Source organism: Rhamphochromis longiceps, linkage group LG20, assembly GCF_057381845.1.
Source record: "Rhamphochromis longiceps isolate RC_006_pf linkage group LG20, R_longiceps_female_GT1.1, whole genome shotgun sequence".
NCBI lineage: Eukaryota > Metazoa > Chordata > Actinopteri > Cichliformes > Cichlidae > Rhamphochromis > Rhamphochromis longiceps.
Genome location: NC_140576.1, coordinates 29,968,718 through 29,992,057, shown reverse-complemented (window position 1 = coordinate 29,992,057; position 23,340 = coordinate 29,968,718). Strand labels below are relative to the sequence as shown.

General features: G+C 41.4%; 1 protein-coding gene across 2 annotated transcripts; it reads left to right on the top strand.

Moving 5' to 3' along the window:
* The first annotated feature begins 3,201 nt into the window (after positions 1–3,201).
* renbp (renin binding protein) lies at positions 3,202–23,050 on the top strand. 2 transcript variants are annotated; one of them, XM_085393888.1, is made up of 11 exons: positions 3,202–3,425; positions 6,108–6,213; positions 6,295–6,370; positions 6,454–6,529; positions 13,145–13,323; positions 14,483–14,710; positions 14,830–14,911; positions 15,064–15,239; positions 15,366–15,497; positions 19,021–19,108; positions 21,978–23,050. In XM_085393888.1, the coding sequence occupies exons 2-11, from the start codon at positions 6,113–6,115 to the stop codon at positions 22,049–22,051; spliced, it is 1,212 nt and encodes a 403-aa protein (XP_085250014.1). In that variant the 5' UTR covers positions 3,202–3,425; positions 6,108–6,112; the 3' UTR covers positions 22,052–23,050. The 2 variants fall into 2 exon arrangements, with proteins under 2 accessions (XP_085250014.1, XP_085250015.1); XM_085393889.1 differs by lacking the exon at positions 3,202–3,425 and adding an exon at positions 4,033–4,140.
* Positions 23,051–23,340: the final 290 nt, after the last annotated feature.

Sequence of the window (23,340 nt, the reverse complement as noted above, 5' to 3'; positions counted from 1 at the left end):
TCATAGAAATCTGAACCTCACTGCTAAACTGGTGGTCTAACTGTACATGTGCTGCCATTGCAGAAGTCCCTCCCACTGAGTGTGAGGATGTGGAAGATATTGGTAGTCCTGATGTGAAAGCAGAGCTTCCCTCCCACCTCAGCATCACTAAGGATGTTAAGGGGCGCTGCATTCATCTGCTGTCTGATCCCAGCCTCAGGCTCTGACTCAAGGTACTGTATCAGTAGTTTTATGTAGAGTCAAATTGTAGGGATGAGTATTGATAAGATTTTCACGATTCCGATTCCATTTTCGATTCTGTTTAACGATTCGATTCTTTATCGATTCTTTTTAAAAAAGGAGAACACTAAGGTCGAATAGCTTTTTTTTTATCTTCTCTTTGAACAAGATAGAAATTTAGGAGTAACATGGCCTTACAAACCCAACAGTGAGATCTTAAGAGATCCAGCCTACGGCTCTTCAATGGGTGTCACAGGGTCCCCAGGAAAAAAAATTGTAAATGTAACATAATAAAATAAATATTCTTCTGTAGCAATAACAAAGTGTAACATAAATTATTCTGTAGCAATTACACAAGAATATCCAGTAATGTCCCTGCCTACAATTAAACACATTCACTTACTGAAAATCGGGGCATCTGCTGTGGCAAATGGGTGCAAGCCTTTTACCACAAACTTGGTCACTGCTCGGGGACATTCGTCTATCCTGGCCTGAAAGGAGACGCTACCGGTAGACTGCAGCGACAACTGCCAGCATCTGAGCCAGCCAGACTCTGTCTGTCTCTCTCATCATGGTCACCTAAATGCACAGTAATGGCAGGTTTTGTAATAAGGCAGATCGCGCTAACATAATATGCGCTGTTAGTTGACCTGCCGCATTAATGGGAGAGGACGTGCAAACGTTACCGCTGCTGCTGGGTTGAGATTCACGAGCCCAGAGCGGAATTAAAAACATGACATTCATTTAAGGTTATCGTGTGTTTTTTGAGCAAATGCTTTTGCATATTCGTAGTGTTTCCTCCCTTAAATTAAATATCTACTTTGCAAGTATGTCCAAAACACTAAATCATTGGTTAATGAGAGATATCACAATTTTTGGATGCAATCTATTATCCAAATCAGAGGGTGTCTCAAAGATGGTTTATCGAGTTTACTCATTATACATTACCCCAAAAAGTCTTAAAAAGATTAACTCCATAATCTATCAATTCATTTGGCGCAATAAAACACATTACATTAAAAAAATCACAACTCGTCAAAGATTACCCCAAAGGTGGTATAAAGACAATTGATTTTCAATCAGTGGTTGGAGTATTTAAAATTAACTGGATAAAAGCCTTCCTCTTGAAACGTCTGTGAAGGTTCTCAGTCATCCAGGTCATCGTAGTCAAAGGTGCTTGCAAAGAAAAGCGTCTGCACAAGTAACTTAAAGAAGTCCAGACGCTTTTCTTTGCAAGCTCCTTTGACTTCCTCTTGAAACCTGACTCCATATGGTTCCATATCCCTAAAAATATTTTCAAAAAGGTGGGATGGTTGGATTTTCTCCTGAAATGTGATTTTGATATATTGAAGTTGCCTGTGAAACTGTCAGAATAATAATAATAATAATGGATTGGATTTATATAGCGCTTTTCAAGGCACCCAAAGCGCTTTACAATGCCACTATTCATTCACTCTCGCATTCACACACTGGTGGAGGCAAGCTACGGTTGTAGCCACAGCTGCCCTGGGGCAGACTGACAGAAGCGAGGCTGCCATATCGCGCCATCGGCCCCTCTGGCCAACACCAGTAGGCGGGAGGGTAAAGTGTCTTGCCCAAGGACACAACGACCAGGACAGAGAGCCCGGGGATCGAACCGGCGACCTATCATAAGCAGGTCTTGTCTTATTGGAAGATGGTTTTTGCCCATAACTTCATGCCACATTGCTCCACCTTGTGGAATAACAGGACCATTACAAGTAATAGGAAGTCATTGTTCATTAAAGAGTGGTATGAAAAAAAAATCATCTTTATAACAGATTTACTTGATGAAAAGGGGCAGTTTCTCCCAGTGGGTGTTTTCAATGCAAAGTTTAACATTCAGTGTTCCCTTAGAGAATATAACAAGGTCTGTAAGGCGATCCCCTTACCTCTGTTAAGTTTGATACAAGGCTATTTATATTACTCTAAGGGACAAATTAGTTTATCTTCTTTACAGGTAAATCAGATTCCTTTAACTAATAAAAAGTGTAATAATAAAATCATAAACAATATATTTAAAAATGAATTATTTCACGATTTTAACAGTAACACAAAATTAAAAGGTAGTAAGGTTAAAATAACGAACAAATATACACACTTTTTAAAATGGCCTATCCCCCCCCAAAGTCAAAGAAATGCAATTTAAAATAATTAATGAATATTGTCCAGCAGCTGAAATGCTTAAAAAAGGTTTGGGTTTGAGGTGGAGCCATGTGGATTTTGTTTACAAAATGAAGAAAGTATTGATCATTTGTTTTTTTTTCCCCCTGCACAGTAACGACTGACTTCTGGCAGGATTTGGTTGACTGGTTGAGTGTAAGAATAGATGGGATGACCCCACTGACTCTAACACAGGTTTTATACAATAATGGCGATCCGTCTAAGGAACTTGCCATGCTCCACAATATGGTAATAATTATGGGCAAATACCACATTCATAAGTGTAAATGGCAAAACAAAAGACCTTTCCTAAGTGCATTGAAGATTGAATTGAAGTCTTTTTTGTCATCTTTAGAATTACTGAAGGATTCATGTAAAGATGCTGCTTTGATATGTGAAAATGGGACCCAGTTTCTATCCTTTTAATGAATATGTTTCGTTTGGTGTACCAAGTAAGCCGCATGTATGTTAAAGTGTTCACGGAAAGGATATTGTTAAATGTCATAAGAATGGCCTTCACACATATTTATATTGTTTTTTGTTTTTCTGTTAGTCTTCTCCTATCTCTTTTGTTTTCTTACTCAACATTTCAAGATGTTGTTGCACCAATGTTGTCTCCCAATGAGAGATTGTAAATGTGTGCAAAATATAACTAAATTAAACAAAACAAAACAAAACAAAACCAAATGACGGCTCACGGAGGGGGGGCAAGATGGCGGAATAAGCGGTTGTACGGGAGTGGGGGGGGGGGGCAAGATGGCGGAATAAGCGGTTGTACAATCTGCAGGTCTGATTAGGAAACGTGATTTTGATGTCCTGAAAAGTACCGACAAACAGTTACTCCAAAAGGAAGTCGAAGGCAAGCGAACCCCCCCTGGAAGTTACTTTGAGAGACCCTAAAAAAAAAAAATGACGAGTCAAGTGGCCGCGTGACCCGCTGTCCACTTCCTTATCTGATCATGTGATTAACAGAGCTAGCGAACGGAGCAGCTGGACAGACTATTCTTCACTATTTCAGCTTGAAGGTAATGGCAGCTTTATTAGTCCTTTTCTCAATATGAACGCATTGAGACGGCTACCAAAGGCACCGTTTGTCCTTTTTACATGGCTGACAGCACGGAAATGACTTTCTGTTGTTTTTGCAACACAGGGAAAAAGAAATTAGAAATCCTTGGTGAAATTAATAGTTTTTAAACCAAACAGTATACCTTGCTAGTATAGTTAATATTGCTTTTTTTGCATGAGCTAGTTTAAATGTAAGATGACAGTGTTATTGTTGGCTATTGATTGCTACTGATAAAACTGTAGTTAGGAGGGGTCGTCTCGATGAGAACAGCTCCACTGTTACTTTGGTCCAACCAAGTTTCAGTTAAAAACATAAAATCAAGGCTGAGCTCAGTGATTAAATCATTAATTAAAAATGTTTTCCCAGCTAAAGATCTAACGTTTAATAAAGCCAACTTAAGTGTTTTAGAGGTATTATTTGCCCCCCTCGTGTTTGGGAGCAGTCTGTGGCACACAAGGTATGTTTAATATATTTAAAGATCTTTTAGGGTGCAGCTCTCTGTGTTTTGACCAGGCCACATGTCTCCTTCTGTCACCTAAAAGTACAGAAATTTTAAAACCTTCTAGTAAACAGGGTCCCAGCTTCTCCTGGGAAAAGTCACCACTGCCATAATCCTCGCAGCCCGGACCCTCCACACATCACACATCAGACTGCGGAGACAGGGCATGAAGGTGGTAAGGAGGAACTAAGGGGGGCGAGGCTGGGCAATGTGACTTCGATTGCTCTGTTGAGGGTGGGGCTCGATGGCGAACCTTTGGCTGCTCTGGTGGGGGGTTTATGGGGGACAAAAAGGGATTGGGACGGGGGTAGATCTGAGCCCAGCATTGACCCGCTCCATCATCTCCTCAGTGAATTTCAGGTGTAGGGAGGGGGAGGAGGGTGATGGCGTGTCAGGGGTTTGGGGGACTGGGGAAGGTCGTGGTCCCTGGTCCTGGTCGTTGGTGTTGTTGAGAGAGTTGGAGGCAAATAGGGACCCCTCTTCTTGCCTCTGATCTCTCTCCTTTCTGAAGCTCTTCGGGGGTGGGGGCAGATGAGGCTCCTCTTCAAGGTTTCTGCTGGGCTTTGTCTGTTCTTGGAGTACTGTTTGTTCCTCTATATGACATGACTCCTCCTATAGGCTAATTGCTATCTGCAACAACAATACGTCGTTCAAGTGGAACAGCGAAGCGCAAGTACGAAAGCTAAGGGGGTTGTCACATGATTCGGAAGGCATTGTGGGCTCAGCCAATCAGAGCCAGCGGATTTCGTTACACGGGCATTTTGCCGTAACACGGGCAAAAATATTGCCGTTCAGTGCCTTCGTAACTTGAATTTTTCGTTAAATGGGGTATTCGTAAGTCGCGGTTCCACTGTAATTTCCCACTGCACATCTGCTGATCTCTCACAGCACACCCAGTGGTTTTCAACATCTGATCTAGACAATACACAATAATCAAGTACACCCAAAGCAACTTTGTGTCAGGGGTGATACGCTCAGTATGGACAGTTGGCATTCCTAATGGAGTGGTTGCAAAAGTAATGCAGTTTCTTGTGATTGAGTCATGCAGTAATGAACCTGTAAGTGTTAGTTCTTTTGTCTGGTTAAGTAGCATGATGGTAAGTGGACTGGTTCTTGTATAGCACTTTTCTACTCTGCGCACTCAAAACACTTCACACAACTTGTCTCAGTCACACAAGTTCTTTCTGTGCTTACTATCTACCATCCACACACATTCATACTCCAAGGATATTTGATGTGCAGACTGAAGCAGCCAGGCATTAAATCACCAACCCTCTGATTAGTAGATGAGCTGAACTACATCCACCCGTGATGTTATGCTGGTATATTGGTAAGATTATGTTTGGGCATTAGTTTAATAGCAGCGACCAACCTCCAAACGGTTTTCAGTCAGGTTGGTTCAAGCAAAAAGAATTCCATTTGGAGAACAGAGTTACCTGCCAAAGCATGAATCTGGTGCAGTGGTTGCAAAGCAGACAGTTTCACTTACAAAGGATATAACTTTCTTTACACTTTTTATTTAATTATGTGGAAGCTGCAACAATTTCTTTTCTCTCTGAAAAATCACTGAGCAGCAAACCCCATGAGAGAATCATGTTTGTTTTTTTATAGGTGAATATTCTGTATTTGTTTCCAGCTTTGTCTCTTACATACAGAGATTTATCTGGACTGTGTGTGTGTGTTTCAAAGACACTGACTTCCTCTAATGTTATTTTCAAAAATGTTATTTCAAGTTTCTTGAACGGTTGGTCCATGCAGTCTTTCACAACAGTCATGAGCCCTTCCCCATTTTTGTCCCAAGTCAGCCTCTCAGTGGTACACTTTTTACACCCAGTCATGTACTAAATAATCAGATTTATTTAGGATTTTCCACCTCTTTGTTTTTAAATTGCACCACTTTTACAAGCTTGTGTTGCCCTTGTTTCACTTTTCTGTTATCCCACCTAAAACCTATTCCAACTTCTAAAAAAATGTCAATTACAGTCATATTATTACAGTCACAATATTTTTGCAGATTTAAATACAGACATATTTGCATAATTCTACAGTTTCAGTACCACCTTTACACTTTAAACATATAACTATAAACCAAGAATCCATAAATTTTTTTCACAAACTAATTTTAATGTTCTTTTTGAACAGGAACAATGTCAGTGGTGACGCTTGAAAAGTGTCGAGAGAACATTCGGAAACAGTTGGACAATGTAGTGGACTTCTGGCTCAAATACTCTCTTGACAGAGTACATGGGTACTGCCTTTACACTGGAATATGTTTGTACTGCTATATTGTCCAAATCCTTGTAATGAGTTCTTTTGCTTTCTATTTTAGAGGCTTCTTCACGTGTATTGGAAAGGATGGGAAGATCTATGATGAGCTGAAATATGTCTGGCTGCAGGGTAGACAGGTGAACCTCGACAGTGATTGTAATAATCTGCTGTTACATTAGGTTGTTCAGTGTGAAGATTTTGCTATATATGTGTCTCACAGGTGTGGATGTATTGTCGCTTGTACCGAACCATGGATCGCTTCCACAAGCCTGAAATCCTTGAAGCAGCAACAGTTGGTGAGTGTGAATGTAATGCTTGACTATACAGCTCTGTATCATGAGCATTGTGTTTTTCTCAGAAATGACAGCGTCCAGTCGCTGTTACCGAGAGCAGCACATAATAAAGGTTTCTTGCATCTTTTTTAATATGCATTTACTGTGTATTTATATCACAAACGATAAATGTTAATCATTGACTTGACTGACTTGAAAGGTCTCATATCTTAGCAATCAATTTATTTCTGCTTTTATGAGTTTGTTTTTTTTAACATTCTAGGCCAGCGGTCTCCAACCTTTTTGGCACCACGGACCGGTTTATGCCTGACAATATTTTCACGGACCGGCCTTTAAGGTGTCGCGGATAGATACAACAGAAAAAAAGATTTATTCATAACACACGTGAAAAGACCCAGGAAAACCGAGTTAACGGTAAAAACGATAACAAAATAACGCTGCAGACCGATAAAAACCCTGAAAACTATACATTTCACACCTGAGCCTCTACTCTCGCGGCCCGGTACCAAACGACTCATGGACCGGTACTGCACATTAAAAAGGTGAAAAATATCGGCAGTTAGGGAGCATTCTGACATGATAGCTCCCAATAATAACAAATTATTATCTTCTCAAATCAGTTTAGAGAAGCTATCTATATAAAGGGTAGCACGATGGTGTGATGGTTAGTCCTGGTCCTGAGTTCGACTTCACCACCTTGCTGGGCCCTTTCTGTGTAGAGATTGCACACTGGCCACCCACTCACCAGCTCTGTAACTTTTAAGGGAGATAAACTTGGCTTTTGGAGGCAGAAACTCTTTCCCCAGCCCAAAGACTTTTTCCATCTTGAACAAACTTATTTCCCTTTTGTTCGGCTTACCCCCACCAGAGCTGCTTCCAAGCTCGCACTTCATACTACTCCTCTTTAATCCTTTTGTTGGTGGAGTGGTGGCCTGAGGATCAGGACCCTGTAACTGCTGCACTCCCTATTCCTTCATCCGGGAAGAAGTGGGGCACCTGTTTCGGGCACTCAGCCTGTACCTGCCGACGTTGACACCAGCCAGAGCCTGCAGCTCCATCCGCTTTCCTTGCTACACACATCCTTTAGGTCACTTGCTGGGCCACCCGGGGAGTTTCATCTCTGTAAAATCTTAGGTTGAGGTGACTGCTGCTGAGCCAGCCAACTCTGAAACTGAGTTTTACATCGCTAAAGGGGTGATCGTGGCTCAAGAGTTGGCAGTTCGTCTTGTAATCCGAAGGTTGCCGGTTCGAGCCCTGGCTCGGACAGTCTCGGTCATTGTGTCCTTGGGCAAGACACTTCACCTACCGCCTACTGGTGATGGCCAGAGGGGCCGATGGCGCGATATGGCTGCCTCGCTTCTGTCAGTCTGCCCCAGGGCAGCTGTGGCTACAACTGTAGCTTGCCTCCACCAGTGTGTGAATGTGAGAGTGAATGAATAGTGGAATTGTAAAGTGCTTTGAGGGTCTCGAATAGCGCTATATAAATGCAATCCATTATTATTATTATTATTATTATTATTAAAGCATCTCAATCAGAAATTGAGTTTTAGAGGCTGTTGCACCACCTAGGACCTCACCAAAGATCGTGTGTCTGATAAGGACTGAGCATCTACTCATGGCTGCTAACATCCTTTGTACTTGGACTGGCCAGCTTCATGCCTGCAGTGTGGTCTGAGCTAGGACCTTCTGGAGTCCCAGTTGCCAGGAGAGACTACAGAGCCTGCGGTGCCACAGTCTTCAGCCTCAGTTGAGGGCCTTCCACAGACCCAGCATCCAGTGTTGGCTGAGCATCCTGTGTTGCCCTAGGCTCCAGAGTCAGCTATGGGTCCTGCACAGCCTCACCCAGCCTTCAAAGTACTTTGTGAGCCTTCAAAGTACTTTGTGAGCCTTGCACAGCCTAAGCTTTATGATATCCTGCATATCCTGAGAATCCTGAGCTTCCTGCATCTTCTTAGAGTCCTGAGATTTTAGTGAACCCCAAGTCTAGGCATTCTACGATTCAACATTCTACGCTGCCACGGATCCCCAACACTTCAAAGTCTTAAGTGCATGAGGGTCTCAGTCTTCACAGGGGGTCACTTGCTGGGCCTCCTGAGGAGATCCATCTCCTCCATCATCACTAGCCCCCAGACAAATAACTAGCGGTATCCTGTCGCCTACGCCTCCCCCAGCCTTTAGAGAGTTTCCTTCATTACTGGCCTCCAGAGGGTTTCCATGGCCTTTGTCACTGGCCTCCAGCAAAGGCACCAGAGGTACTCTGTACTCTCTGTCGCCAACAGCCTCCAAATGGTTTTCTTCACCTCAGGTGCTGCTGACCTCCAGCCAAACCTCCTGAGGTGCTCCTCCATTGTCACTGGCTGCCTCCTTGGGCACCAGAGTGATTTCATCACTGGTCTCTTGGACATTCAATTCAGTTCAGTTCAATTCAATTTTACTTATATAGCGCAAAATCACCGCAACAACAAGATGTTTAATATTGTAAGGTGAGGACCCTACAATAGTACAGAGAAACCCCTTATGAACAAGCAATTAGGCAGAAGTGTGAAAGAAAAACTCCCTTTTAGGAGCAGAACCGGGCTCAGGAAGGGGCAGTCTTCTGCTGTAACCGGTTGGGGGTGAAGGGAGGAAGACAAGACATAAGACATGCTGTGGAAGAGAGCCAAAGATTAATAATAACTCGTAATTAAATGCAGAGGGGGTGTATAAACAAATGGTGAATAAAAAGGAGTGAGAGAAGGAGAAATGCCCAGTACATCATGAGAAGCCCCCTGCAGCCCAAGTCTATTGCAGAATAAGTAAGGGAGGATTCAGGGTCACCTGATCCAGCCCTAACTATAAGCTTTGTCAAAAAGGAATGCTTTAAGCCTAATCTTAAAAGTAGTGAGGGTATCTGTCTCCCAAATCCAAGCTTGGAGCCTCTTCAACAGATGAGGGGCCTGAAAGCTGAAGGCTCTGCCTCCCATTGTACTTTTTAATATCCTGGGAACCACAAGTAGCCTAGCAGTGTGAGAGCGAAGTGCTCTATTTGGGGTGATATGATGCCATGAGGGTGTAAGTCCGTCTGAGTGATTTCCTTTCTTTTATCTTTTGCTGCTTGTTCTGGGATAAAGCTTTCATTTCTTTATACAAGTTAGTGATGTTGCCACAGTAGAGAATTTCAAAGGAAAAAACTGTCTATCCGGTTGTTCAGTGATGACGCGACGAATCCTACTTCCGGGCCTAAAGTAGTCTGCGTTTAATAAGCTCAGTTTTTAAAACCTTAGGATGTAACTACAGCCCAGCCCATGCAGCAGTATATGAAGTTTGGTCCTTTTACAGCATCCTGCCATGCGATTACATTTGTTCCTGACGACCGAGAACACTCACGTTAACTTTTATCGAGTGGGAAAAAAAGTTAGCTTGTTTATATTATGCTAACATAGCTGTGTCGCTAGCGGTCACGTAGCACATCATTATATACCAGCTAGCCCAACTTCAGTAACCCTACAAACGTCACTGCTTTTTAGTTTTCTGTCTTCATTTATTTTGGAAGTGATAGCAGAGCTGTACGTTTTAATTTGTTTCCAAAACCCCGCAGTCAGGACATGCTATATTGTATTTAGATAGAAGCTAGCGAACTAACTCCCTGCTAACTTCTAACTCCGTTAAATGTCATAAATTCCGTTTTCATGGATGCCTGGATCTTAAACTCAATTGTTTCACCTGGTAGAGCAGAACGCTGATCATTTTATTAAAGATGAAAGACTTTAGACAGTTTTTCAACTCTCAGTAATGCCATAGTGATCGTTTGATATATGGACCTGCAGCGGAGTTTAGGTCCAGACACGGCTAGTGACGTCAGACTGAACAACCGGATAAATTGTGAAATTAGTCCAGAATAATGTTCCTCAACGTAAAATGGCAAAAATATCTCATCATCTATAGTTCCTTATCAACAAAAGAGTCAGCTAATGTTGAGAAATCTCTGTTCCCGAGTTGAATGTCTGTGATATTTGGACCCTCAGGTGGCACTGCAGTAAAACTAGGCATGATTCTGTCAGAGGAATCACTGCATAGGATCGGGAACACTTCCTGATTAAAGTTAAAGATTAAAGTTTAAAGCTCTATAACACAAAGAGGAAGCTACCTTCTTCTCTTGGCCAAAGATTATTTGAAATGGACTGAGGAAAAGTGGAAAACTGTTCATTTCAGATCAGTTGAAATTCTTTTTGGAAAACACATCCTCTGACCTGATGAAGTGAGAGACCATCTGGCTTGTTATTGTCACTATTTGCAGGCTAAGGACTCGAATGTTGACTCAGGAGACAAGCTGTTTAATGAGTTGTAAAAATCCATAAACGTAAATACAAAGTCTAAAGCACAAAGCAACACAAAATACAAAGGGACACAGAGAGAATCACAAAGGGCTAGAAAACTGAGTAAACAGAGCTACAACCCAGATCTAATTCACTAAAATACAGAACCCAAGAAGAGTCAAAATAGAAACTAGAATTAAAGAATATAAAACAAGCTAAACACACTTTATGAAATTCTACAAGAAAATCCACAGATCCCGGGATCATGACAGTGTAGTGTAGCAGATGTATGATGATGCCACTGTTTAGGACTTTGTGAAAGGACAAAATTAAACCGATTCAGCACACTAGCATGAGCATAAATGCACTACAGGTATGTTGGTAAATAAAGGTATGTTGCACATACAGGCAGAAATTTCTCTGTGACTCTACTGATCGTGTGCTTAGAGCTTGTTCCTGTGATGTCATGATTGTCAAACCATTGGTAGTATATTGATATCAGCCAATTCTTCTGCCAGTGGTACATGCCTTACAGGGGCTGTCTTTACATGATGGTTTCTCTTTTTGCTCCTCTTCTTTCTTGGATTTCAGCTGTCTGAGATATTCACTAAGCACATGGTCAGTTGGGGGTCTTTGTGATATACTCTTGGATCTTTGTTGTTACAGTCTGAATAGCAGGCTCAGGGTGCTGGACTTAAAAACCTTCCATGCATGGAAAGGAGTTTTCTTGTCTTGATGTCAGTGTCTTCTGTCTCCTCCGTTGGCCAGCTGATGATCCCAACAGGGTATCTGATGACCGTTACTGCGTAGTTGTTGATAGCCCAGATCTTGTTCTTCCTGTTCAGCTGACTCCTCAGAACACCTTACTCTCTGGATGTATTTGGTGGTTGTGGCTTTCCTAGCGGCTTCTTCATGGGTCCCATTTGCCTGTGGGATTCCAAGGTAGCTATCTTCGATGTCTGCAGTGTTGCCTTCTGGTAGTACAATCCCCCCAGTTCTTTGTTACCATCCAACTACGCATTTCCAATCCTAATAACATTATGATGTCATTGCTGTAGATCACATGTGTCAAAGTCAAGGCCTGCGGGCCACATCCGGCCCAGCGTACATTTATATCCGGCCCGCGAGATAATTTTATATAGATTTATTATTATTGTTATGCATGGCCCGGCGATATGAGGCGCTAATAATATACAAACAACAGATCCCATAATGCAGCGCTGCAGCCTCCTTGCTGAACGCTAGGCTAACTGGGAACATTCCCACGTCAATCAAGTCAAACTTCTGTTATTGCGCAGCTAGCCGCTCACAATGGTGGAGAGAAAAGTTGATTCTGAAACCAGAGCCTTTCAGTGCCAGTGGGTGACTGAATATAGGTTAAACAGACATTGCTGGTAAACCCGTGTGTCTTATTAGTGGAGCTAATGTGGCTGTAATTAAGGAATTTAATTTAAGACTGCACTACGAGACAAAACATCAGGATTAGCTGAAAAACCTAAATGCATAAACTACAGAAGGTAGAAGAGCTAAAGAAGAATCTGACATTTCAGCAGACGTTTTTCACCAGAGCAAAATCACAAAGTGAAGCTGTTGTGAAAGCAAGTTTTATTGTAGCAGAGGAGAAAGCCAAATCAGCCCGGTGTCGTGCCAAAGTAGGTATCCCCGACAGAATTTGTTTCCCCTGCGTTGGGAGCAAACGTCGGGCTCTTCAAATCACGGACAAACAGTATCCCACATTCTTGATTTTTAGTTCACAAACACTTCTTGTAATGACTAACTACTCCTGACATTTTGGAGATGTTAGCTCTTTATACAGTAAAGTTACAGTGGGATACAAATAATATCAGGCTAACCCTGCCGTAATTTGTTCCCCCTGTCTATCACGGACAAACGGTATCCAACAGTTGTTTGTTTTTAAACCCATTTTGCACAGAGAGGCATTTAAAAAAAAAAAAAAAAAAAAAAAGTATTAATAGAAATGTTGAATATTATTACACAGGAAAAAACCAACTACATGTAAAATAGCATCTTTCTTGTAAAACAAAGGGGGGGCCCAGCAAAAAAAGTTTGGGAACCACTGGTCTAACCGATGGTGATGTGCTGCCACCTGCTGCCAGCTTCAGGTGGCACATAGCCCCATTGATGGCTGATCTGGTCCGTGACTCATATCGCTGATTTTCTGCACAATTTCACTCTTGTTGTTTTTGAAGTCTGAGAATAGATGTTCTGAAATCTTAATGAATGATTCTTTTATATTTTCTCTATCAGTGAACAGCTTCCTGTGGGTTCATACCAATGTTCTGTTGTTCTGTCTGAATCATAGGAGGAGCATTCCTGAGAAAGTTTGCTCGTGTGTCCAGTAGCAGCGGTCAGTGGAAATGTGCCTTCTGCCTGACGAGAGATGGTAAAGCGCTCAAAGTTCAGAGAACCATATTCAGTGAGTGTTTCTACATCATGGCTATGGATGAACTGAGCAGGCTAACTGGTGACAAGGATATGCAGGTATATGTAACTGTTAGTGTAATCTTCTTTAGTTATACCATATGTTTGCCACCTCTCTTAGTTGTCTTATCTTAAGCCTATTGACATTTCTGTTCCTAGTTATTATTGATCAGTGCAGTGGAAAGAAGTCTTCCAAAAATTCTATGCGAAAAAAACCCTTTTATTTAATTACACTAGTATTTGGCATTTTTTTCATGGGTGCCTTTTCTTGTGTTAAAGAAATGCAGTAAAGGATCAAGTAAAAAGTCAAAAAGATCAGGCTCTGAAACATAAAAACCTAAAAAGTAGCTCTTTGAAGGACAATTCTGCTACAAGCTACTATGCAAAGTGAACTCAACCCATGTTGTTGTGATAATAAAACACTATTAGTACATGACAATACAAATGTTATTCAAATCTAAATACAACTTCTAATAAATGTATTTAGTTTTAATCAGTGGAAGAGAATTTTCCAAAACAACTGTTCTTTTGCCTACATTATAGAGGGTGGCATTAACTCCACACACCGATTACCCAAATTTCCTTCTGGGTCAACCTTTGAGATCAATAAAGTTTTATTGAATTGAACTGAATTGAATCTAAACAGGAAAACCAGTGCAGTCAGGGCTTAAAGTGGGATTCAGAGGAATCTCAAAATCAATTGTAGTAGCTCAGTGTAGGAAAAAGAATCACAATTCACCTTGAGGCGACTTATGTTGTGATTTGGCGCTATATAAATAAAATTGAATTGAGTTGAATTTTGTTTTTGAGCTGCAGTAGTTTCTTTGTGTGATCAGCTGACCTGATGCTCTTTGTCAGAATCTTACAGAATTGAATTCAGCAGACTGTAAGCAGACGTTTCACTAGCTATCTTTGATCTTTATACCAGACCATATACAGCTGCTGTAAAGGTGGAATTTATTGAATTAATTAAGGGGAAATAAACAGACTTTCCGGCTGTAGAAGATTTAATGCCAATAAACATTGTTACAACAAAGAAATAATCTGCCAAACACTAATTTTTTTGTGATTGTTAAGTTTAGTTTTCTTCTGACATTCATTCTGATCATACAATTGGCATAAAAAACATGCCCACCTCAGAAGCAGAGTGTTTGAGTTTGAGTTATAGCTATGTTACCATTTCTACAACATTATCTCTCACCCCTCTTATGTGTTTCAGCTGGAAGCTGAGCAGATGATGGAACAGCTAATTTACTGGGTTCAGGTAGACCCTTCAGGCCTTGGCCGGCCCCAACTTCCCGGGGAGGTTCCCATCAACAGTTTGTCAGTTCCCATGATGCTCATGTGCCTGGTGCAACAGTTAACCGAAGGCCGTGGACAGGAAGTTGCTCAGAAGTACAAAGAACTGGGAAACTGGTGTGTAGAGCAGATCCTACAGCACATCCAGGTTTGGACACAGACAAACACTCTGCTGCTTTTTCTGTCACAGTTGTATATTTTATCAAGTACCTTCTATTCATAAATACAGTTATTTTTCCTTCTCATCTTCTGCATCTTTTAATGCAGAGAGCTGGCACAGCTATCTTAGAGAACGTGTCAGTGGATGGATCTGAACTGCCGGGTTGCCAGGGCCGACTGCAGAATCCAGGTAAATGCTCCACAGCCTGCTGACCCAGATGGCTATGAGCAAAGTCCGTCCCTGTGGAAACAGATATTACACTCTTGTCCTCTCCTTAGTTGCTCACTTCATCATTTTCCATGTTTTTTTGTCCTTCCCACTAATAACTGGTGCTGACTCAGGCCATGCCTTGGAAGCAGGCTGGTTCTTGATGCTGTACGGTGCACAGTCCGGGGACAAGGAAATACACAGAACTGCCATCAGAAACTTTGTGGAGCTCCCTTATCAGTATGGCTGGGACAAAGAACACGGTGGCCTCTTCTACTTCCTGGATGTGGATGGTCACTGCCCCACACAGGTTAACCTGTCATCTCTACACATGATTATGTTTTTATTAGACACAAAATTCTGTTTCAATTTGCATTCAATAGTAGTTTGCATTCATCACTTTATGATCAGCCATGTTGCTTTTGTGTCTGAGCAGCTAGAGTGGAGCATGAAGCTGTGGTGGCCACACTGTGAGGCTCTCATCGCGTTCCTCATGGCCTACAGTCACACCAGGAAGCCTGAGCTGCTGGAGATATTCTCAGAAGTTTACCAGTACACTTTTAGCCATGTGAGTTGATACGGCACTGGCCACACGGCATAGCAAGAGTACTCTGTGCTTTTGTCATTAAATATTTTGAGTATTTAAAATTTTTGAGAAATAAGTAATTTCCTATTGATATGAAATATCAACGACTACCTGATGTTACAGAGATTAGTTTAAAGACTGGAAGCAGGCAGGAAACAGCAACTTCCTCTTTTTACCTTTAAGGCTCTACGATTTTTTTGTTGAGTAAAGTTTTGGAACAAAACCTAAAAACACACAAAAAGCCATATAGTCCAAACGAAACAGTAAACAGTCTGGGTGGTTGGGCTGACCTAAATGGTGGAGTTGTAGCAGTTCAGGCCATGGAACAAGGCAGTTAAGAGGTTTTTTTTTTTTCTGGCTCAGGGTGAGCATGAAGAAAATTCTTTTTTACTCACCCTTGAGGTGGTTGCAAAGACCTGGGTTTTGGTTGATCTCAGCAGGGCTGCAGGCTTAGATGAAGATCAGGGTCAGGCGGAGGCCCTACACAGGCTTGAAAGCAGCCTCTGGTAGTAGCGAGGAGTGCCGCCAATTGGAGACCCGCTTCCTTCTCACAAAGGGGCAGAAGTGGTACAAGTGTTGGCAGGCTCCTCTTCTGCTTCAGCTCACAATTCTGACACCATGGAGGTAAGTGAGATGCAGACTGGCTGTGGTGGTAAAGAGGAGATTTGCTGCTGCATTTAAGTAGCAGCTGGGCCGGATAGGAGTAGCTGCAAGAAGTAACAATCGCTGAACCAATGTGAGCAAATAAACCTGAAAGTGAGATTCCTGAGCCGTGTCGGGTCCTTTAGTGTTACAGTCAGCAAATGGATATGTCTTTATAGTCTTTGACAGGAAGAAGTCTTCTGCTTAGATCAAGGCCATACCTCAGAGGAGTCCAGTAAGGTCAAATAGTTTGAAGGATCATCCAAAAAAGGTACGTATGTGAAGACCAGGGAGCACTGGAGCAGAACTCTACAGCACTGACCCAACTCTCCCACGAACAGTTTCAGAGACAGGAGGTGCCATTATGGAACACCACTGTAGTGGAAGTAATGAAATGAATTCAGGGAATAAGCAAAGGATTCTAAATCATTACCAATCGAGGTACTATGACAATCAGCAGTGTTGGGAAGGTTACTTTTAAAATGTATTCCACTACAGATTACAGAATACATGCCCCAAAATGTATTTTGTAATGTATTCCGTTACGTTACTCAATGAGAGTAACGTATTCTGAATACTTTGGATTACTTAATATATTATCAATTTTTTTACAACTACATGAATGTCCTATTGCTGTGTGATTTATGGTAAATGGCCTGTATTTATATAGCGCTTTACTAGTCCCTAAGGACCCCAAAGCGCTTTACATATCCAGTCATCCACCCATTCACGCACACATTCACACACTGGTGATGGCAGCTACATTGTAGCCACAGCCACCCTGGGGCGCACTGACATTGCTGTGTGATTTATTACTTTTACTGAAGGTTACTCTCCACACCAATACCAACTAGATTTTTAAATCTTAATATAAAATGAGTAACAGTAGGGTGGACATTAGGTAAGGCTGCACTTTTTGCAGCGATCTCGTATAGAAAACTATTCCACATGTATATAAAACAGGTCCGCGGCTCCGAACCGTAAAGGCGTAAAACCATAAAGGGACCTCTGTCTAATACGTTAGGTTCTCTGTCAGGCTCGTAGCCGAAATCTAGCTTTACTTTACTTTGTTATCTGGGTCAACTTTGCTAGCAAGAGACAGAGGCGTTGAAAGGCTGCTCCAACTGAACTTATTGTTTCGGAGAAAAACACGAACACATTGTACAGTCGAGTCTTAATAGCTTACTTACAACTGGGCTCGTCAGGCACTCTTTTTGACTGAAGTGGTTATTATTATATTTACATGCTTCCATCTCCTGTTTCTGCTCTGTGACAACTCGTACTTTTCCACTCTCTTTTTTTCTCCCTCCCTCGCTCTCAGGAACATAACGGGTATGGCAGTCCATTCTCCCTGCAGCACGGACTACACTGCCCATGAGGCTACATTCTTTAGGTCTATGTCTGTAACACTCTGCCTATTGCCCTCTTATTAAATAATTTTTGAGAATTTTTTTTCAAAAATATTTCTTCACGTCATTTTGCGGGCCGCAAGTAGAGGTGTCATGGGCCGCAAGATTGAGACACAGGCATTAGAGCCTCTTAATGCGTGTTTTGTTTGGGTTTCCACCGGCGTGGAATTACCCCCCAAAAATAGAGAGAGCATAGTCTAATATATGAAACAGAAAAAGAGCCGTGTAATCCATTTATTTCAACAAAGTAACTGTATTCTGAATACCACCCTTATAAACGGTAACTGTAACGGAATACAATTACTCATATTTTGTATTTTAAATACGTAACGGCAGTACATGTATTCCGTTACTCCCCGACACTGACAATCGGGCAGCAGCTGAACGCTGGATTCTGTCCGTAAGTAAGGCAGGTGATGAAATGAGGAAGAGTAGGCATGAAGAATGGAGAAACTGGAGCCCAACCCCCCCAACCACAGCCTAGCTGGGCGGAGCTTAACTTACTTGAAACAGAGAGTGTTAGAAAATGCAGAAAACAAGATTGACTGGCTATGACGAGGTTATGTTGATGTTGTAGATGGAGAGATATGTATAAATACTGCATAAATGAAGATTACGAGTTATATTAAAAAGAATTTACATTTATAATAATTCAGTTTGCATTTTTTTGTCTATTTCTAAATTGCAGGCTTTAGGATTATTGTGTTTTTTCATTTGACTCCAGTTACTGAAATCCTCACAAATGCCAGGAGTTACACAGGGTCAGATTTACCAGCAGGAAAAGAAAATGTGATTGGACATGAGCAGAAACTCGTCTCACTGTGATAACCATTTCATTTTACTTTAAAGGCTATATGTGTACTCCTGTTTATTTAAAATGACTATCCTGTTTTTCACAAAGTATCAAATTAGCTCATCTTTCGACACTAGTTTCACCACAGCAGACACAAGTCACATTATTATGGAGTCTAGTATGAGTTCACACTGAACTTCTCTTTTCCTTTGTCCTTAAAAAACTGTCCCTCACATCTTTCTCTGACTTTGATGGAAAATTTCATGAAGGAAATATGAAGGGGAATTTATAAAGGACAGTCATGTTTGGAGTTTCATTATTAGATTAGACCAGATTACAATTAATAATTGACCTCGGATCGCCTTGTTATGGAAGGTTTATTAGGAAATATTTGTTTGCATTCAGCATATTCTGATCCAACAAATATTATTCCAAAGTTTTATTTTTAAAATCCATTTTAATTTGACTCCAAGATATTGTTTTCCCTGCTTTCAGTCTTTATGCAATACTAAACTAACCATATCCCAGCTTAAATAGTGCTGAACTATGACTTTTCAAGTGTAAAAGGCTAATTTAAGGCTCTTTGACCGTTGTTGATTATGTCAAAGAGAGAACTTTAAAGAATGTAACGCTGGGTGATCGTGCGTGTTTCTGTTTCCAGTTTCCTGATGCTGAGAATGGTGAGTGGTTTGGCTATTTGACACAAGAAGGGAAAGTAGCACTGGATTTTAAAGGCGGTCCCTTTAAAGGTAAGAGCATAGTTAAGATGTAGCAACAGCAGGAAGTTCTGAAATGAGGGAAATAAATGACAGGAGAATGTAGAGTAACTTGTAAAATGGGCTTTGTATGTTTTAGTTACCTGCACAACACTCCTTGATCTGCACTCAAATTTCAGTGAAGATGTTGAGTGCTGCATATTTTAGGCCCCAGGTTGTAAAAAAATGAGGGAGAATGTATAAAGTGGAACACATTTCTGTAATGTTTAATAATTTGACACGGATGTAATGATGGTGCTGGGCATGTCTATTAATTCTGACTGTCTCTGGGTAAGCTGTGAGACAATAACAGTTATGTGATGGAAGCCAAATTTATTTTTATCAGCATCTGCTTGCAGCCATTACCACATGGCATGACAAACACGAGGAAAAAAAACAAACTGAATTTTGTCCCTAGTAGTTATGGGATCCATCGTTTCTGCTGTGAAATGAGTGGCATTTCTACAGGGTGGGCCATTTATATGGATACACCGTAAAAACATGGGAATGGTTGGTGATATTAAAGTCCTGTTTGTGGCACATTAGTATATGTGAGGGAGCAAACTCAAGATGGGTGGTGACCATGGTGGCCATTTAGAAGTCGGCCATCTTGGATACAACCTTTGTTTTTTTCCAATAGGAAGAGGGCCATGTGACACATCAAACTTATTGGTAATGTCACAAGAAAAACAATAGTGTGCTTGGTTTCAACGTAACTTTATTCTTTCATGAGTTATTTACAAGTTTCTGACCACTTATAAAATGTGTTCAATGTGCTGCCCATTGTGTTGGATTGTCAATGCAACCCTCTTCTCCCACTCTTCACACACTGATAGCAACACCGCAGGAGAAATGCCAGCACAGGCATCCAGTATCTGTAGTTTCAGGTGCTGCACATCTCGTATCTTCACACCATAGACAATTGCCTTCAGATGACCCCAAAGATAAAAGTCTAAGGGGGTCAGATCGGGAGACCTTGGGGGCCATTCAACTGGCCCACGACGACCAATCCACTTTCCAGGAAACTGTTTATCTAGGAATGCTCGGACCTGGCACCCATAATGTGGTGGTGCACCATCTTGCTGGAAAAACTCAGGGAACGTGCCAGCTTCAGTGCATAAAGAGGGAAACACATCATCATGTAGCAATTTCAAATATCCAGTGGCCTTGAGGTTTCCATTGATGAAGAATGGACCCACTATCGTTGTACCCCATATACCACACCAAACCATCACTTTTGTTGTTCCAACAGTCTTGGAGGGATCCATCCAATGTGGGTTAGTGTCAGACCAATAGCGGTGGTTTTGTTTGTTAACTTCACCATTCACATAAAAGTTTGCCTCATCACTGAACAAAATCTTCTGCGTGAACTGAGGGTCCTGTTCCAATTTTTGTTTTGCCCATTCTGCAAATTCTGTGCGCCGATCTGGGTCATCCTCGTTGAGATGCTGCAGTAGCTGGAGTTTGTAAGGGTGCCATTTGTGAGTAGCTAATATCCGCCGAAGGGATGTTCGACTAATGTCACTCTCCAGTGACATGTGGCGAGTGCTACGCTGTGGGCTCTTGCTGAATGAAGCTAGGACAGCCACTGATGTTTCTTCATTAGTGACAGTTTTCTTACGTCTACATTTTGGCAAATCCAACTCTGAACCAGTTTCACGAAACTTAGCAAGCAGTTTGCTAACTGTAGCATGGGAGATGGGTGGTCTCGAACGGTGTCTTGCATTGAAATCTGCTGCAATGACCCGGTTACTGCGTTCACCAGATATCAACACAATTTCGAGCCGCTCCTCACGTGTTAACCTCTTCGACATGTCAATGGCTGTGAACAAAGAGAAACTTGTAAATAACTCATGAAAGAATAAAGTTACGTTGAAACCAAGCACACCATTGTTTTGTGTCACATGGCCCTCTTCCTATTGAAAAAACAAAAGTTGTATCCAAGATGGCCGACTTCTAAATGGCCACCATGGTCACCACCCATCTTGAGGAGTTTGCCCCCTCATATACTAATGTGCCACAAACAGGACTTCAATATCACCAACCATTCCCATTTTATTACGATGTATCCATATAAATGGCCCACCCTGTACAATGATTTGATTCCAAAGGCAGCACAGTGGAATAGTGGTTCACACTGTGTCCTCACAGCAACAAGGTCCTGAGTTTAATTCCACCATCAGGCCGGGATCTTTCTGTGTGGGCTTTGCATGTTCTCCCCATGTTTGCGTGGGTTCTCTCCAGGTACTCTGACCTCCTCCCACGGTCCAAAAACATGCAGTTAGTGCGACAGACTAGCAACCTGTCCAGGGTGTAACCCGCCTCTCGCACTGCAAACCTGAATTGGATAAGCAGAAGAGAATGGATGGTTTGGTTCCAATGATCTCTTTAGAGGAAAGGATCACTATAAATGAACACAAGGTTGTTCTGAATCATCACCTTGATGCTGCGCTTCTCCATTGCTCCCTGTGAAAGCCATTGCATACAAATTGCATTATTTTCATACTTATCAAACCATTCAGACCTTAGACCTCACCCCAGCTGAATGCTTCGAGAGATACTGGACTAAGATGTTTGGTCTCCACAAATCATCAGATGAAATACCTTGAAAGATTAGTACTAATTCCTCCAACAGAGTTCTAGAAACTTGGAAAATTAATGCCAAGCAGCACTGAAGCTGGCCTAGTAGCACATGGAAACCAAACCAAACAAGTTTTTTTCATTTGTCATCTATCAGCATGAAAGAGTCTTTCTTCTGTGTTTTAGCTGCATCAATTGTTTTAAAATCCCAACAATCATTTTATTGTGAAAAACTTTTCTGTTTTAACATAATGGTAAAGTAGCTGTTTCGTCTGTTCCTCAGGGTTCTTCCACGTGCCTCGTTGCCTGTACATGTGTGAGCGCATTCTGGATGACTTGCTGGAAAACAAGGACTGAAGATTCTGACATGATAAAGGGATTCATGTCAGGGATTGAACTTGTGCATTACTTCGAATCACGAATAATCAAATTATAAAGCAAAATTGTCTGATTCTTTGTGCATTCATCCAGGTTTCAGTTAAAATCTTACCTTTGTAGGGGTTTCTAAAATACCCAATGCTAAGGGTGGGAATAAAAAAAGAACACATTAACCTTGAGATATACATTTCCAATCATTCATTCATGTTTCATTGAAGACCTTCAGCTTTAATTCAATGTTTGAAAGTAAATAAATGGTTCGTTTGACTGAATCTGGGTAGAGTAGTGACCCAGTTCCAATGGCAGCTCGCGCAGGTGATCTGTAATGCTTCAGATCATAAGCGGTTCCTTCCCATCATTCTGGTACAAGTTAATTTTGCTTTCTTCGGTCCAACAATGTTTTTTTTCAGTAGCTGTACAGCAGCTATCACCAGTGATGTCACAGTCACAGCAGTGCAGCAACAATACATCACAGGCTCAAGGGGCGTCAGTAAGTTTGCCCTTATTTGCATCAGGAACATTTCAGCTGAATAATTTTGATGAAGATAATTTTTCACCACAGTTGAAGTTTTGCAAAAATGTGGATGAGATTTGTATTTAACTCCCCTGTGCAAAACCTGTGCTTCACACTTGGTATTTACACCTCATAATTTACTGAATTTCCCACAAAGCACTCCACAGATGTACAACAGCTGGTAGTACATCCATCCATCCAATTTTCTTCCTCTCATCCAATCCCAGCGGTCACAGGAGAGGGAGGGTAAGCCTAGGACAGGTCACTAATCTTTCACAGGGCTAAGACATATAGACATGTTTTTATGCTCATATTTTTACAGAAAATATGGATTTTTAAACTGGAACCTTCAGGCCTTTTAAAATGTTATTTTACTACTGTTCTATGTGATCTATACACTTCCATGTCAGGAAATAAATTGTATACTAAAATAATAAAGCTGCTGATGCAGATGCTTTCATTCAGCTGAGTTATCATTATTATTACTAGTTGAAATGGAATGGAAACAAATGACAGATGATGAGCCAATGTTCCTAGAAAGCGGATATGTTTCTAATTAACAAATAATTATTAGAATCTAACCTTTGTCTGTCTGTTAGCAGTCTAGCATCCACTGTTCATTTTTCGATTTTGTGTGAAGGTAGATACCAGTAACAGGTGGGGCTGGTTTGACTCAGGTCAAGGTCAAACAAATGTGAAAATCTGTAAAAATGTTGTTCTTCATAATTTTTATGGATTGTTTTCCAACAACAAC